Source organism: Molothrus aeneus, chromosome 13, assembly GCF_037042795.1.
Source record: "Molothrus aeneus isolate 106 chromosome 13, BPBGC_Maene_1.0, whole genome shotgun sequence".
Classification (NCBI taxonomy): Eukaryota; Metazoa; Chordata; class Aves; order Passeriformes; family Icteridae; genus Molothrus; species Molothrus aeneus.
In genome coordinates, this window is record NC_089658.1 from 608,541 (window position 1) to 625,271 (window position 16,731).

A 16,731-nucleotide genomic window follows, 5' to 3' on the forward strand; every position below is an offset into this window, starting at 1 on the left:
ACTGATTTGCCTGTGGTGTTACAAGAAGAGGTGATGCCAGTCACTGCCCTAAAGATAGGAAAATGATGAGGGCAGAGTGTGTGCCTGGTGTCCTGTGATTAAAATGGGGCACTATTACACAAATACAGGAAAACCCAGAGATGATTCAGAATTATTTCCAAACCCACCAAACAAGGGAGTCTTCAGCTTGCTTGCAGTTTTAAGGATAGTGATTTTAATTCTGCCCTCTTGATTTATCTTAGAGAAGCAGAAAGGTTTTCTATCCCACTGGATAGACCCACCCAGAGCCGAGCCGTGGAATTACCCCCTTGTAAGGGGTGATCTTAGTTCCCAACCCAGGTATGGTAACAGTTCTGTAGCGGAATTATGAGAACGCTTATCTTGGTGAATGTGGCAGCCTAAATCCTACTTCAGGCTGTATCTCTCTAAAACCTACAGTATCTGATTGTTTTGTTGTTTTATCTTTGTACTTCCATGACGCAAACATGAACATCAGGAAACAGGTTTCCACTGTGAGGGTGATGAAAGAGTAGCACAGGTTGCCCAGGGAAGTTTTGGAGTCACCATCCTTGGAAATACTCAAAAGCTAGGCATGGTCCTGGGCAACCAGCTCAAGGAGACCCTGCTTGGGGCCTCTGAAATCCCTGTCACCCTCAGCAGTTCTGTGGTCCTGTGAAATAATCAGAGGTCAAACCCACCACAGTTTAGCTTTCCTTATGGGCAGGCACAGGAGGGAGCTCTCAGTTTGTCTCACTTCAGAAAAACTCCCGTTTTAGATAGAACTATACAGTTCTTTATAAAGCTGTTGCCTAACCTCTATGTTGGTGGTTAGGAACTCTCCTATGACTGGGAAGACTGGGCAGGATCATGGCCTGAGGATAAGAAAATTAAATCTGTGTTTTCAGTGTCTTGACTGCTGCAGACATGGAGCTGCTGTAGAACACATGGCACTGCTTAGTGCTACCGTTCTGGGAGTTATCACTTACACTCCTTTTTTTGTAGAGTTATCTGTAGGTGAAGGCTGCTTCCAGATACAGTGCTTCAAAGATGAATGCTAGAATCTATTTCTGGATCATGGTCAGACATATAAATACTGAGCTGTTAAAAGCCCTGTCAAGACTGAGGCATTTCTGAGTAGGTGCAGAAGGAGAATTTCACATGCCTCAAGTCTTAAGACCAAGCATGCTGCTGACACATTCAGGTATTCCCAAAGTTAGCACAGCAGAGGGGAGTGGCAACTTTGACTTTTGATGCCTAAATTGTATTAAAACTTCAATTTTGATACCCAAATCCTCATTTGTCTGACCTAAAGCAGTATTTCTGCTGGGAGTGCTCACTGGGAGGGGTTTGTGCCAAATATCTTGTACTTAGCACTTGATGTAGTGAACTGTGATTTCAAACAAGACACCTTCAAACAGAGGGAAGCTCCATTAACCTACATTCATTCTGAAAAGGTTTAGGGCTCTCGTTGGCCAAAAGGGGAGCTTAAAAGGTGTTTGGGGGTCATCTTGTTTCCCTGCTGCTGACAAAATACGATGTACATCTCTAACATCCGTGTAGTCTAATTTTGTATCAGTGCATTCCTTAAGGAATAAACCTAATAAACTGTAATTCAGAAAACCAAGGAAGATGCGACTGACAAAAAAATAAAGACAGATTTTTCCATTAGAAGCTGAAGTTTTATTACAGGATAAGAGTACATAAAGCACATCTAAAATCGATGTGTTCAATGCACTTAATAAAGGTAATGTAATATTAAAGGTACGGTTTCTAAGTACAATATAACAACATTCATATTAGAATGAAAATTGGAGTATTTAAAAGACAACATTAAATCTCTTATTTTTACAGTCATATTTACAAAATGAATCAAAATACTTTTTTCGGGACCGATAAAATAACAAACTTGAATATAAGCAGGCTATCGTAAGAGTGAGTTGGAAAGGTCTATGGAAGGGAGAGGTGAAGTGACTGGGTCAAGATCATTAGCAAAGGTTTAGTACAATACCACATCCTCTTGATGGCTTACATTTTACTGTGGCTAGAAAAGGAATTTATACATACTGTACACATAACAGACAGCACATATTTACATGTACAGTATAATTGCATTAAACTTGTGTGTATTTACAGAAATTTGAGCATATCACTCAACGAGGTTTTTAAGTCTGTGTGCTTCATCTTCAATCTGATGTATATTTGTAATCAGCATTTATTCTGGCGTTGGTATGTTGAACATTTAGTAAAGAGGGAGGATAAATGTTAACCAAATGGTTTTGCATAAATATATCAAACTATTAAAACAACAGGGAGAATGTGTTCCTGGCATTACCTATAGGTTGGTACGTACAAATTTAAGAGTGAGTCCTTCTCTTTGAAAATATCAAAAGGTGACTTAAATCAAGAAGGGAAAACAAAATTGTCATGGCTTATATTTAAATAAGATTGTAGCTTCAAGAGGTTTTTATAATTGTCCTGATAGTGTTTGCAGTTAAACATTCCACTTATGAAAATATACCCATGGTGCAGTAAAGTTTGTTTTTGTTTTTAGGTCAACAGTATGTTTGCTGTTTAAAAAAAATTATTTATATATATATATTCCTTGGATTGAGGGTATAAAAGCAGTGCATGGAAGCCAAGAACCATGGCTTTAAAATTCACTACCTTCTATTATCAAAAAGTGCAGTAAACAGAAACATTGTTATTAATAAATTGCTCAAAAATCTTTGCTAAAGATCTTATAAATTCAGTAATATTACAGAAAAATTCTAATAAATATTTAAAAGGTTAATTACCTCCTTAGTTAGATATTTGATATCCATCAGTTTTTAAGAATGAACATGAAAACAATATCTAGAATGAAAGGAACAGGGGACAGGAATATTTTGAAGGGTACATGACTACGTAAATTAAGGTATACATGAAAAAATAAAAACAAAACCCCCATACCTGACAAAACATTGCAAATTCCACTTCTTAATTAACTTTAGTTGCTACTGGCTGTCCTTGGATATGTATGCATGGTGTATAAAGCATATCCAGGGACTGAATTTAGCCATCCACCACGGCAGATTTACAGAACATTCCTATTTCCAGTAACTGGAGTTGAGTGTGTAGGCATGGCCCAGTAACATCCGCAGTCTGAGCGAGTACAGATCCTATTTAAAGTGAGGAGGGAGGAAGGCACCCAGCAGAATAACATCTATACATTTCCAATGCAACAACAGGATAGAATGCTCCCAACAAGCCACATAACTACCTCCCTTTCAGACAGACAGCATATTGTAATTATTTTATACTGGCAGATTAGATGTTTTTCTTATTTTGAATACAATACAGGCAGACTCTTTTAGTAACCAAAAGGATAACAAGCTGGACAGAACAATTTTAATAACATTAATAATTAATAATGTTAATAATGTAGAAAAAAATTCTACATTTGATATCAAGTATCTGTACCGCTGAAGTAATTTTCTCCTTATTAAATATACTATAGAATAATTTATATAATGACACTATGCATTTAAAGAGAAAACCATGTCCCAAATCTTGTACTCTGATACAGGTACTTGTTGGGCATATGTTGGTGTATATATATATATACACAAATATATATATTTATATATAGTTATACTCAGTGAAATTAACAAGACCCAAAGGTGGTATTGTCTAGGAATAAAAGGGGTTTGTTTGTTTTTGTTCACAAAAGTAACTTATCTAGCACCACACATCAGAAAAACACAAAAATAGCACACTCTAGTTCTAAACAGCTATGTCTAAAATAGATTATATAGTAAAACAGATATTATACAGCATAATGTGGTATTTGATAAACAGATAAATATTTGCACTGTGTAGGCTGTTTATAGTATAATTTTATCTATACAGAATGAAAGCAAAAAGTTAACTGTATAGAGGTGAGCAGAACAACATTAAATATTATGACTCCAAAGCAGAGACAAAGTTAGAGTTGAAAGAATAGAGCAAGATAAAATGTTTACAGGCCATTACAAGTCCTTAACTTAGTAGTAAAATAAGGAATCAGTTGCTCAAGTTTAAGAAAGCAGTAAACAAGAGATTTGCATTTACATGCAGATGTCTAAAACTTGTATTTCTTTTAAATCTATGCACAAAAAGTCATTTGTTTTATTGCTTGACATTCAGTTATGGCTAGAATATTTTTAACCTTTTTTTTGTACTTTGGAAACAAGAATATTGTTAAAGGTGCCATAAAAATGGACAACATTGAAAACAGTTTGCAAATAAACCACCTAACACTGCAGTTCTTTATACATTTTAAAAAGCCTTGTCTGGGGTTTGTCATATGTTAAATATATTTAATCTGGGAAAATACATTGTAGCTTGAAGCCTCCCATTGGCCCAAACATCCAATACAAAAACACATCTCCAGAAAAGGAGCAGGCAGACAATACAGTTACATATAAAGAAGCAGCCAGTTAATGTCCTAATACTTCAAATAGTGACCACTGTTCTGTAACTTGCTTCTAAATCAATGTAGAAATGAGGAACATTTTGGATTGAAAAAGGTCTACAGTACGTATGCCTTTTTGTGAAATAAAATTCACTGTATTGCTTATGAATTCTCTGCATTAGATATAGATAGCATTACAGATTGCAAGTTCCTGTAAAGTCTGTGCATCTACATTAAGACTCTGGGGGGTAGTTCAGGGTAGTGTTTCTCAACCCGAAAGTCACAACTGCTCCTTTGAATGATGCCCAGGTGTTTGGCTCACGATAGAACACCCTGCCAGGCACACCCAGCTGGGTTCTTTGTGAGGTGCGGCTTCCCCAGCACAGAGCACGTGCTCGTGCTGGGCAGGGAACTCGGGAGCTGCAGCTCAGCCCCACGGCCTGGAGGAGCTGCAAGAGCCACTGGGGACTGCACTCTGCAGTGCCCAGAGTTCCCACGTACCTGCAGCACACTGGGTCCTTCAGTTAGGAAATGCTGCCAATCATTCCAGCTGATTCACACTCCCTGCCCCAGGAAACCTAAGTCAATTCCAACACAGAGAGCCCTGTGCAGAAATATAGCTCACAGAGATTGTGCTTTCAGAAACCTTGAGAAACACTAACGTAGGAACACAAGTACACACAGGACATGTGAACACTGAAAACATGCAGGTGTTAACAAAGTGTGATGTCACACACCAAGTTGAACAACTTGATTGTGAAGTTCAGCTTGAAGAAGTAACAAGATTATGAGGGAAGACATACAAGTGAATATTGTGGCAGAAGAAGTGAGCCTATGAGTATTGATCTGAAGCCTTTATCATGTTTTGTTTCTTATTTGGATAGCCTACTTATTGCTATAAAGTTATTGCTATATTCTACCAATGATAAAGGCAAAAAAAAAAAAAAAGGACAAACAGCAACATTATAGATGGAAAAGGTAGAATACAGCTTCTGTTTAGATGTTAAAATTCTATTTAGTACCTGAATAAAGTTCCAGAGAAAGACTGTGTATTATGTTACGTATTTTTCTCCTCAAGTCCAGTGACTTAGCATTATGTAGCAAGCCATTATCACAGTACTAGAATTAAAGCACATACTGCAAGGATTTTTAAATAAATACTCATTTACATTTTAAAACTTTTCTTTTTGTTGTTGTATTTGGTATTTGTATGCTTTTGCCCTCATTTCCACCAAATGATTAACTGACAGAAATACTTAAACAAAAAGAAAGAGGCTAATATTCAAATATATTAATGGATGTAACTTTAAAAGTGATATATATTAGTATTAATAATTAAAAAATAGTTCTAATAGTTATGTTTCTCCAGCTAGGGAAAATAAAGATGTTCTGTGCAATCTGAATCAGCTAGCACAGGTAGAATTCCATACTCAAGAGAAAATTGCCTATTATTTTTGGATATTGTGTAGTAAGTGCTGTTTCTGGCATTTATATTAATAGGTTTGTCTATATTGAGGAGTTTAGGAATGTCTAGGGAAAAAATATATATGTCATTTGCACAGCTTACACTGTGTAACTTGTTTTGTTCATCAAGTACAGACTGGGGATTGTCTCTGCCAATCCAAAAAAAGATCCTGTAATGCTTGGATCATCCCACTACACAGCTAAAACATCTTACAGGCTGTCCATTCTAAATGTGTAATTGATGTGCAAGTACATAAATCATAGGGTCCACTGTCAATCAGCAGTAGGAATTCTCTTCTGCTGCAGATGCCGAACACCAACTGATCACACTTGCTAAGTGCTTGTCTGCCTTGGAAAGCCATTCCCAGCTAAACTCAGCTGTCAGCCTGTGAAACCGTAAGTACGCTCTCCCTGTATATTAAGCAATCTCAAGTAACCAACTGGTAGCTGTATACCCATGAAAAACCCTCAAAAATACCAGAAAACTGGGGCTTTCTCCAAGCAGACACATTGGATGGAGGAATCAAATCCACTCTCTTTCCAATGTAACCAAGGTGCTGAAGTCTTGCTCATTTTGTTCGTAGTTGTTTACTTGCTTTTCTACTTGCATTTTCTAAAGAATGTGAAGCCATAAAATAAAGCTAATTGGGACAGGCTTCAAGCATCCTAGTTTGGCACTGGGAGACTTGTGAACATTGTTGGGTTTTGGTGCCATTGTAAAATCACTGGATTGCTGTATTTGATGTACTAGATAGGAAAATTTCTTCAGCCGCAGTGTTTCTTTCCAGCCAGGTTTTGGCTTTACCATGAAACATCTGCAGCAATGACAGACAACATTTGAAGTGTTGTTCTTGTACTCCTGCAGATCTGTGTTCCATTCTATGTGACTTCACTGCTGAAACTTAACCATGACCTTTTCATTCTTACTGCGTTCTCACAAATGGATTCATTTTCTTTGATAATAATTTAAATACTAAAAAGCTGCTTTCTATTGCAGAACACTGAATTTCAGTTGGAAAAGTAGTCCTCTCATTATAAAAATGTTCAGAGGGTACTGAAATTAATTTCAATCATTTATTTAGTGGGTTAGCATTTATTTTCTAAAATATAATTGTAAAATCTTTGCACTATTTGGGGTACTTCTGTTTTGAGCACAATACCAACCAAAAAGCAGCTCTACCGCAGGAGTGAGCAAGAGACTGAGGCACACATAGAGCATTTAGTTAAAAAAAATCCAGTTCTCTTGTGCCTGGGGGCGGGGGGAAGGGAAGAAATCTTAGCACATTTTTTAAAAAGTAATTTGTTCCACCAGCAGTACTGGCCACCCTGTTGAAGAGTTTTAGAAGATCCCTGAGCACATTAGTTTCTGACTTCTAACCCCAGCTCCAAAATGATAGGGCTTCTCTTGTTGATAACGAGATGGATTGTCATTCACAGTTAAGTCAATCATAAGGTGCTTAATCTATTTACCCTTTTTTTCACCAATCAGCACAAAGAACTGTCAGAAAATAACTTTTATTTTTCTTTTTTAAATAATAAAAGGGCACAAAATTTAAACAATCAATGTTTTGTGACAGTGGTTTAGGATTATTATCTGGCTGCCCCTCAACAACAGACAAGTGATTCAATCGACATTCCTTAGCAAAAAAAAAAAAAAAACAAAAAAAAACAAAAGAAAAAAAAGGAAAGAAAAGAAAAAAGGCAAAAAAAAGAAAAATCCTGTACAAATATGTATTTTTCCCTGAGGGATCAAGGTTACACCCGCAAGTGCTCTATGTACATATTGCACTGTAGAGGAATGAAGAACATGTGCAAAAAAAGCAACAATGATTGAAGCTTACTAATCAAACCTTTTAATCATGACTGCTATGTCATCTTGCATTTTGGAATGTCGGAACACAGCTATTCCTTTAATCTAAAATGTAAAAATAAAAAACAAGAAAGAAAAAGAAAAACGCACCTCTACTATGGCACATTCAATGAAATAAAAAGTTTTCCAAAGACAAATAGACAAATTCCATCAAGAAAATAATACAAAGTTCGTTCGTTTGTGGTTTTTTTTTGTTTTTTAGAAAAATTACATTACTTTCTTTCATTGTTTCACATTACAAAATCTTTTTTTTTTTAATGTTTACACAAATCACATTTTATTGCAGGAATATTTCAAGTGCCATCAAACATTTATAGAAGGGTTAAAAAAATAGAAGTCTCTCTAAAGTGGTCCAGACAAGGCTTTGTATAGAATAAATCTTTTTACCACCTTCTATTTTTGACTTAAGTATTTTGAATACATTTTCTTTATTCCATTGACACTTAACAGCCTAGAAGCAGCCGCTCACACGTCCCACGCATACACTCATGTGCGCACACAATGGACTCTCTCACACACACACAGGTGCACATAGACAGATATCTTGGTATTCATACTAAGATAAGCTAATAAAGAGCAACCAAACTTAAACCAGCCTCCCTTTTTACCCAATTCCATACGTCAAACAATGCTGGAGGTGATGACATGTATTAGGGTGGTTCATGTGACAGTATAGTCTAGTAGCTCTTCCTAGAAAGCCAGAAAACATCTCCAGGGATACATGTAACTCCCAAGGAAAATACCTTTGCAGACTCTAAGGACTAGGTCATCTAAACTTAAAATATTACGTTCAGTTATCCTAGTGTTTTTATTTGTAGTGAACTGGGCAGATGATGAAAATACTCATGTGAACGTCCACTGACCTCCAGTTTTTAACTGGCTGATCATCTGATAGCAGGCCACAGTCCCAAGGGTTTTGCAGAGGGCATTTCCTCTGCTGTGCTGTGTTCTTACATGGCCATCTCCAACCAGCCACTCTGGTGTTATTCTGAGTCCCCCTGCATAAAAACCCCCTTGGCAACAGGTGTCTGATCAGTTCGTCTGCTGTTTTTATCCCTCTTCATGAAGGGCAACCCAAACATTATACTCTATTGCCAAGTGGCTGTTAACTGTGACCAGGAGCGCAGAGTTACTTGGGGTGTGTATGTTCAGCTTGATTTAACGAGGTCCCAGTACACATGAGCTCCCACAAACAAAAACAACAGTACTTTCTGGCCTGGAAGATCAGTCTCAGCTAAGGCCCTATTTGAAACCTTTTTATTGTAATGTATTTTATTACTAAATGCTCCAAGACTTATATTGTCAATGATTTATGAATGTAAATATGCTAAACAGAATCCAAACAAAACCACTGGCGCCTAGATACCTGGTAAAGCACTAATATTCATCATGAAAAGGTACGAACAGGATGTGACTGAAAACTAATCCCCAATATTTTGCCTGGTAGTCTACATTGTCAGAAGTAGGAGGTGTATCTCACTCTAAAAAAGTAAGGTCTTACTTCACTATTCATTAGTTGACACTGAGATTAAGTTTAGTTGATCTTTACAGGACTAGCACCTAAGGCTGGTCACATTCAGAAAACACTTGTTAGTTTAAAGAGGTGCTTCAAAAATAGGAATACACATTAGAATGCAAGTACCATATCATGCCAGTTACTCCAATAAAGTAAACAATGATCCAAGGAAAAGTATTTCAGTGGGAGTGGAGTGAGCATGTGCTGGGCTGTGAGCCACTTCAGGAGCAGGCAGGATGGAGCAGGAAAAAGACAGCTCTGTGGACTTTTTCCAAAAGCCCTCTCCTGCCTCCAGCCCAGTGCTCACAGCACTGCAGGTGCTCCCCTCCGGCACTCCAGGGCACACTGCTCGGAGGAGGAAGTGTGATGCTGTGCTCTCGCCCTCCTTTCAAAGCCTGGAGATGAGTGATAGCTGGAACCTTCCCTGATGTGCTAGACTGGAACATATTTAATAAGTGTCATAGATAAATGTTTCTGTTGACCCCAAAGGAAACATATTCAAATCATAGAATAAACCTACATTTTGCCAATAAGAACCCGCTGATCTGACTCTCCTTTTTAAAATACTTAGGTTTCGGTGTCTATTCACTTGTTACTTCTCAACAACTATAACTTATGTAAGAGATTGTTTACCCTTGGAAGTTAAAGCAGTAGGGCACATTCTGTCTCATTCCTTTTCATTTTTTGATGTTCCCAGCTTTTTCTTAGGTACTTCATCCAAACGATATTTGTGATGGCCTACAGGGCATCCAGTTATGCATCTGCATCTCATCCAAACCCAAATATACACCTCTGGCCCAAACAGCCACAGTTGTAATGTTGTTTATGTGAAGCTGCTTCCTTCAGAACTTTGCTCAGAGACAGAATTCTTCCTGAAGGGAATGGTAATTAATAGCACTGCAAGATTCAGCTTATTGGTTGGTTATGCGACACAGGAATCAGAATTACAGAATGCAGGTTTCTGATATTCATGATTTCCAGGCTTGTACTGAGTACAAACTAATGCTTTCTAGCAAGAGCATGCCTTTCCTTTCTTGGTTTGTTCCCATCTGATCAACTTTAAAGCGCATCTTTTTAAACAAGGAGAGAACAGACTTCTCTGCTCAGCTCCCTGACACTGAACTGCTGGATGCTGGAACAACAGGGGTCAGTGTGTCTCATCTCACTGAAACCAAAGACAAACGTGTGGATTTTGACAGGCTACAGCTTGGCATTGGAAGGCATTGTTTACGATATGGAGTACAAAAGTATGCAATATTACATGCAAAAATTACTTTTCTGCAAGCATGTCATACACACATACTTTTACTGTAGATAGAGACTTGAATAAATACTTTCAAACCTGGATTTATGGTGGGCAGGAATACACTATTTAATAGCCTGATTTTCAAAGATGCTGTGTTACTCATTTGTAAATGATCTGTAATTAATTAGTTCAACTCTGACAGTGGAAACTCAGAACCTTTGAAAATGAGGCTTTTGACTTTGAAACATTCCGGTTTGAAAGACTTGAAAATATAAGTACCTTTGAATTTAACTTCTGAAAAGATTATTTTAATGTAGAAAATTGTCGTTATTTTCAACTCTTTAAAAAAATCTCTAACCATTTCAGGATATGACCAGCCTCTCTTTAAAAGTAACATGGAAAACAGCAGCATAAATACCTCCCAATGTACCAGTACCTGCCAAACCTTTTTCAGTTAAACTTGAATTTCTGGTGCACATGCAACACAACAATGAACACGCTAGCATTTAATTTAAAGAAAAAGGTGCAAAATGAAAGTGCCTTATCAATTCAACAAGAAAAGCTATACCAGTAACTACATTTTATATTAATTAAAACAATATATAAACAATATCTCTTTTGCTATATATAGTCTTCATGCCCATTTACCCTGTAATATATTATAATGCTATTGTTGCTATTGCTATGGACCCTTTTCATGCCGTTCTGTCTACTGGCAAACAGTGGTAGGTGAAAAAAAATCGTCCTTCATGAAACAATGAGCAAGTTGTGCAAACTGATGCTGAAATCTCTGCAATGCACACCAGTCGCTGATTACTAGGTGGACTCTGTTCTGACCAACAAATTGATTGTTCTGTCAAAAGCCTGGGCAGTGAACTACAGGAGAAAACAACCTTCTGACATTAGTACCCTCAGTCTGTGTAAACAGAGGTCAAGGATTGAGAAGTTGAGACAGAAAAAGGGTCCATATTTGTAGGCATAATGGAAATCATATGCATGAGAAAAACAAGTTCAACTTTGTTTCATTGTTTCCCATCCTTCGCCTGACCCCGACCGCCAAGAGATGTGCAGTGTGTTGGCTCCCTAGGTCTGTGCAGGGCCATATAAAGTGTCTTGGTTTTCTTTCTTTTTTTTTTCCTTTTTTTTCCTTTCTTTTGTTTTAATGTTTGTACTTCAGACATTCTAGAAGTGCTTAGGTGATACGTTTACCCATCAATTTGCATTGCTGGCTCAAACTCTGAAGTGAACAACTCCTTGTAAAGTGGAGGAAAATGAAGTCGCACAATGTCTGGGTATATTGCTTTAAATGCCATAAGCTTTTCTGTATGTCGTCCACACAGTGCTCTTAAAGTAGACACTTTGCATATTAACTGTAAAAAAATGAACACAAGTCATATGGTCATACATGGAACCAGGCCTCCCAATCTTGCTGTAAGGATTAAAGCTCTCCCAAACCAAACTATTAACTTAACAAGGACATTTCAGATGCACAGTCATGGATATTTGCTAGAAGTATTTAAGTAATGGACTCACAGCTGTTTTTGAAATAATCTTTTTTATGTTCTCAGGAAAATGTGGCATTAGGTTTCCTTGCTGGATTGAAAAACAAGTATTTCAGGGCTGGATCTTCACTCATTAAATTATCCTCTTGGAAGAAGCAATCCCAACTGCTTCTAAACCCACTGTGAAAATTATGGAGGGAACTGGCAATGCAATAGATTAGACTTATTTACCTGAATTGGAATAAGGTAAAAAAATGTACTTCAAAAATATCATGAGGGTGCTCCCTGAAGTTACTGAGTAAAATATTCGTATCAAAGCATATGGAAGACTCTTTCTTTTGACAAAGGTACCCAAAGCATACACTGAGAGAAAATTACATGAGCTAGGATTTGAAATGAAGAAAATCTGCAGAGCCCGTGCTGGACCATCCTGCTTCTATCGTAAGTAATTCTTTGGCGTGACACGAAGCATAAGCTCTGGCTGTGCAGAGGTGTAAAAGGAACTACCTCTGCAAGGTAAAAGTAAAGTGCCTATGTTTCCCCAGTTCTTCAGATTTACTTCTTGTAACATCACACTAGTTTCTCATTTCTGAGAAATTACATGAAGATACTTCAGTAGGTAGTGCCTCTTTTCCCTAGGCATCAGTATTTGGAAGAACTGAGAAAAAGGCTGTGTGGGGAACTTCTCATGGAAGTTGGAAAAACAAGTTTAGTTTGTGTGTTGCATGTTATAACAACTTAATTGTCATGCAGCAGAGATTCCACAAATACTAAGGCATGCATGTTGTAGCACTGAAATAGTATTCTGTGTGGCAGGAGTGTTGTGTAGGAGAGCTATCATAAAAACCTTCATCACTTTTCATGAAGTTCCACATAAAAATACTCCCTTTCAGGCCATAATCAACCTTGTTCCCTAGAACATCATCATTTCACCTCTTCTAGGTTTAAGTAACGAGGTTCAACTGAGCAGCTCCATTTTGAACAAAGAATTCTGGGTTTATAAATAAATGAACTGTGTATGAGCTTTCACCCCATAATCAGGGCAGTGTTCAGATGAAGGCACTCTTTCACAGTCCTGTGCCACGGCACAGGATGACCCTTACCTTTGTTAGAATTCCATCTTCTCGGTGGTTCTTCTGTAGGACGTGCTGAAGTGCTAGCTGGATCTTCTGCTGGAGTTTTTCAATTTTTACTTTCTCCTGAAGCCATGAGCGATCTGAATATAAATGGAGTTAAAACCTCTAGTAATGCACACATGGATCACAGTGCACCAGGAAGTACTAAGTCTGTCACAGATTCCTTTTTCCTATTTACAACCTTCCTTCCAATTGTTATATACTTTCATATAGAAAATGGGCTTCAAAATTAACAGGTTTTGAAATATATTTATTACATGCACCTAAAGTTACTTTTATAAAGCCCTTATTTAGGAGAATGCAATGCACCTGAGTAAGATCTGTTATTCATTTGCAAGAAAATCTGTAAAATGCAGGGTGTTTACAAAATGAGGCTGGCAACTTTTTACTGGGAAATTAATAGATCATATAATGAACAACTAGTTGGAGAGGATCGTCTTGCTAAGATCTTACAGAACTTAGAGAAAGCCAGCAGAACTTACAGAACTGACAGAAAAATCAGATGCAAAGATTCAGCTATTAAAAAAGACCCAAGAGCTGAACTTCCTGGCAGAAAAGCAGCATTAGCTGCCACACTGCCGGTGTGACAGAACTGTAGGGTTCTGTAGGTTGCTAAGACACAGGGCTAACACACTTCCTGTCTGGCCAACAACATGAGAACATATTTATGACAGACTCAAGAAACCCACCATTGCTAACAGAACGAGTCCACGGTGGTGCACTCTGAACTCACAGTTTCCTTCCTCAGGTGTCAGGCCAAGCACAAACTGACTTTGTGCCCCAGTACCTTGTTCCACCTGACCTAAGAAGCCTTTCCAGGAGCTGGAGCACACTGTGCACATTCACCTGTGGTTATTAAGTTATTTTAGCCACAGGCATGGTAGACCCAGGCTGACTTTTGGGGTCACTTGGATGTCTTGCACCATAATTCTCAGTGTCCCCAGTCACACTAAAATGGCACTGCTGGAAATTTTCTGTTGTGCTGCAGCTGCAAGCTCACACACATGGACAGCTGCCTATGGGAGTTCAGTAACTGCCTCTCACCAGACTGGCTCGTGAGTCTCACTCAAATGCATTTAAGCCTTTGCAAAGAAGCTGAGTCCTCAACAAGGTGAAAATGTGGAAAATATGGGCTTAGATTAGGATTTCCAATTTAACAAAATGGTTCCTAAATTCATAGTTTTAATGTGATTATTAAAATAAAACATTTGGTGAGGAGACCCTCAAAAAGGGTCCACAATGATATTTCCACAACGTCTGATAATCGTAATGTTATCATTAAAAAGTCCTGAAAATAAAAACAACCCCTGCAAAGTAAATCTAGAGGAAATCTTCATCTCTTACCTGCTGACATTAAAACAAACGCAGAAAACAAAGCTATCTCATCTTCTGTCAGGTGCATAGAACATAAACTTTTTCCAAATTCAAACACAAAGCTAATGAAGTCTTCACAACCTGCCAAAAAGAAGCTAAGCTCTTGTTACATTGTTTAAAACTACTTCAGTGCTACAGAGTTATTGATTTATTCTGATGGAGATGAGAAATAGATATAAAACACTTCAAAGGTGGTCCTCTCCTTAAGGACTGTGAAGTGATGGCAGTGAGATCTCACTCATCCTTGAGGGGATTACTCCACTCCCACAAGTTCCCAGCTCCCACATCCTGGCAACCAAGACTGACAAAGTTTTGCACACTGTATCTTTTCTACATTGGGTTCTCATGCGGTAAATAGGAAGAAATCTCAAGCCATTTACTTTCAAGCTCAAAATTGCTCTACCTTTGTTTCTGTTCTAAATGGAACTTTGTCATGGCAGTGTGGACTGAAGAAGTTCTGACTTTAAGATTATTGAGCACACAGAGTGGGGGAAGAGAAGCACACAAGGGACATGCAGGAAGCAGAGGGAGAAGCCAAGGTCTGACTGAACAGGGTTCATGCAGAAGAGGAACTCTGTCTCCTTCCATCCATTCTCTTGCTCACACAGGTCTTATTCAGGTTACTGCTGCTGTCACACACGCAGGTACAGTCTGTAAAGTGAGCCCTGCTCTGAACAGCATCACAACCTGAGAGACAAAGGTTTTCCTCAGCCTCCCCAGCCTAAACTTCTGGATACAGCTGGTAACAGTTCCAAGTTAAATTTCCTCAGAACCCAGAACTGTTTGTGCTCTGACCTTGTACCTTGAGGTGTTTTAGAAAGGCAGAGAATGCTTCAGTAATTGTCCAGCATTCTCCACTGATGTATTTTCACTGCCTCCAAAGTAGCTTACAGCCCAGATCTATACCCAGTGAATAGATCCTTTTAAAATTAGCAAAAATATGTCGGAAAAAAATTTCAAAATTGTATGTAGTTTAATTTAAAAAAATTATTTACAGTGTCTTACCAGCAAATAACTGGACTTGGCAAAATTTAAAACACCATTAACATCTTCAAAGCCATCATGTCAGCATATCCCAAATTAGCTTAAAATCTGCTGCCTTTTCCAACAGGATATTTGAAACATTACATTAGATGTGAAATCTGGGCTTCTCAACAAGTGAGTCCAAACAGCTCTACCCTAATCAAACTGCTGGACTTCAGCACCAGCAGTCCTTTACTGCACAGCCTTAAGCTGTTTTACCCCCTGAAATCAGTTTGGCCTCAAACAGAGCCAGAACACAGCAGTCTGAGCTCCAGAAGTCTTTTATTTGAATACTATAGACTGATTTTTCAAAGCAGCTGTTTTCCCTTGCCTTTCCACCATATTATTTTTATTCTGTTTTTTTGGGTTTGGGTTTGTTTTTTTTTTTAAAGACACAACAATTCACATTTCCTTACCTAAGGACTTGAAAACCTCTGGGCTAGCATACTTGCCATCAAAGTAGACTGTGTTGTTCTGGGAGTCAAAGGCACGGCACATTCTGATGAACACAACCTCTAAAGACCCTAAAACAGAAACAACGGATGTTTGACTAAGGAAGGAGAGCCGTCAGTTGCAAAGAGCAACTGAGAATTTAATAACAATGCTCTGCATTCATTGTCAGTTTAGTAGTGTAGTAAGTTGCTGTGGTGTAACAAAGCATAGTTTGGTTTGCTGGTAGAATTACAAGAATTCCCATAAACCCCTTTACAAGTTTTTGCTAAAGCAACTTAGTTAATGGTAATGAACCTGAGTCATTTTTTTAGAGTAATGAAGTCTCTGAAGCCAAAGCAGCTCATTTATATATGTGTTCACCAAGCCTTAACAACTTGGTCCAGTATTTGTAACCTGAACTACTCCTACAATATCTTGCGTAGAACAATTTGGATTTTTACCTTGAAATATTCACTATCAGCAATCAAAAAAAAATTAAATCCAATTTTTACATCTTAACACACTCATTGCTCCCTTTATCCATAACGAAAATTTATTAGATAGACTTGAACTCCTTCTCTCCACAATAACTAAGATGATGTTACTTCAAAGACAGAAATTTTGCAAGGTTTTCCATGATTTAATTCCAAAAGATCATTGTACTGCATATGAATATATGTGTATGCAACCACGGTATGTAACATGTACCACCTTCCTCAGGCAAAACTAATAGAAG

The 16,731-nt window shown here is 37.9% G+C and overlaps 1 protein-coding gene across 1 annotated transcript in view; it reads right to left on the bottom strand.

The window, feature by feature from the left end:
- Positions 1-11,173: 11,173 nt before the first annotated feature.
- RORA (RAR related orphan receptor A) overlaps positions 11,174-16,731 on the bottom strand; it is a 352,398-nt gene continuing 346,840 nt past the window's right edge. The window contains exons 8-11 of the mRNA XM_066558776.1: positions 15,980-16,087; positions 14,511-14,621; positions 13,134-13,246; positions 11,174-11,898 (exon numbers count right to left, since the gene is read on the bottom strand). Coding sequence (XP_066414873.1) covers positions 11,734-11,898; positions 13,134-13,246; positions 14,511-14,621; positions 15,980-16,087 — 497 coding nt within the window. The 3' untranslated portion in view covers positions 11,174-11,733. The remainder of the gene's footprint in view (positions 11,899-13,133; positions 13,247-14,510; positions 14,622-15,979; positions 16,088-16,731) is intronic.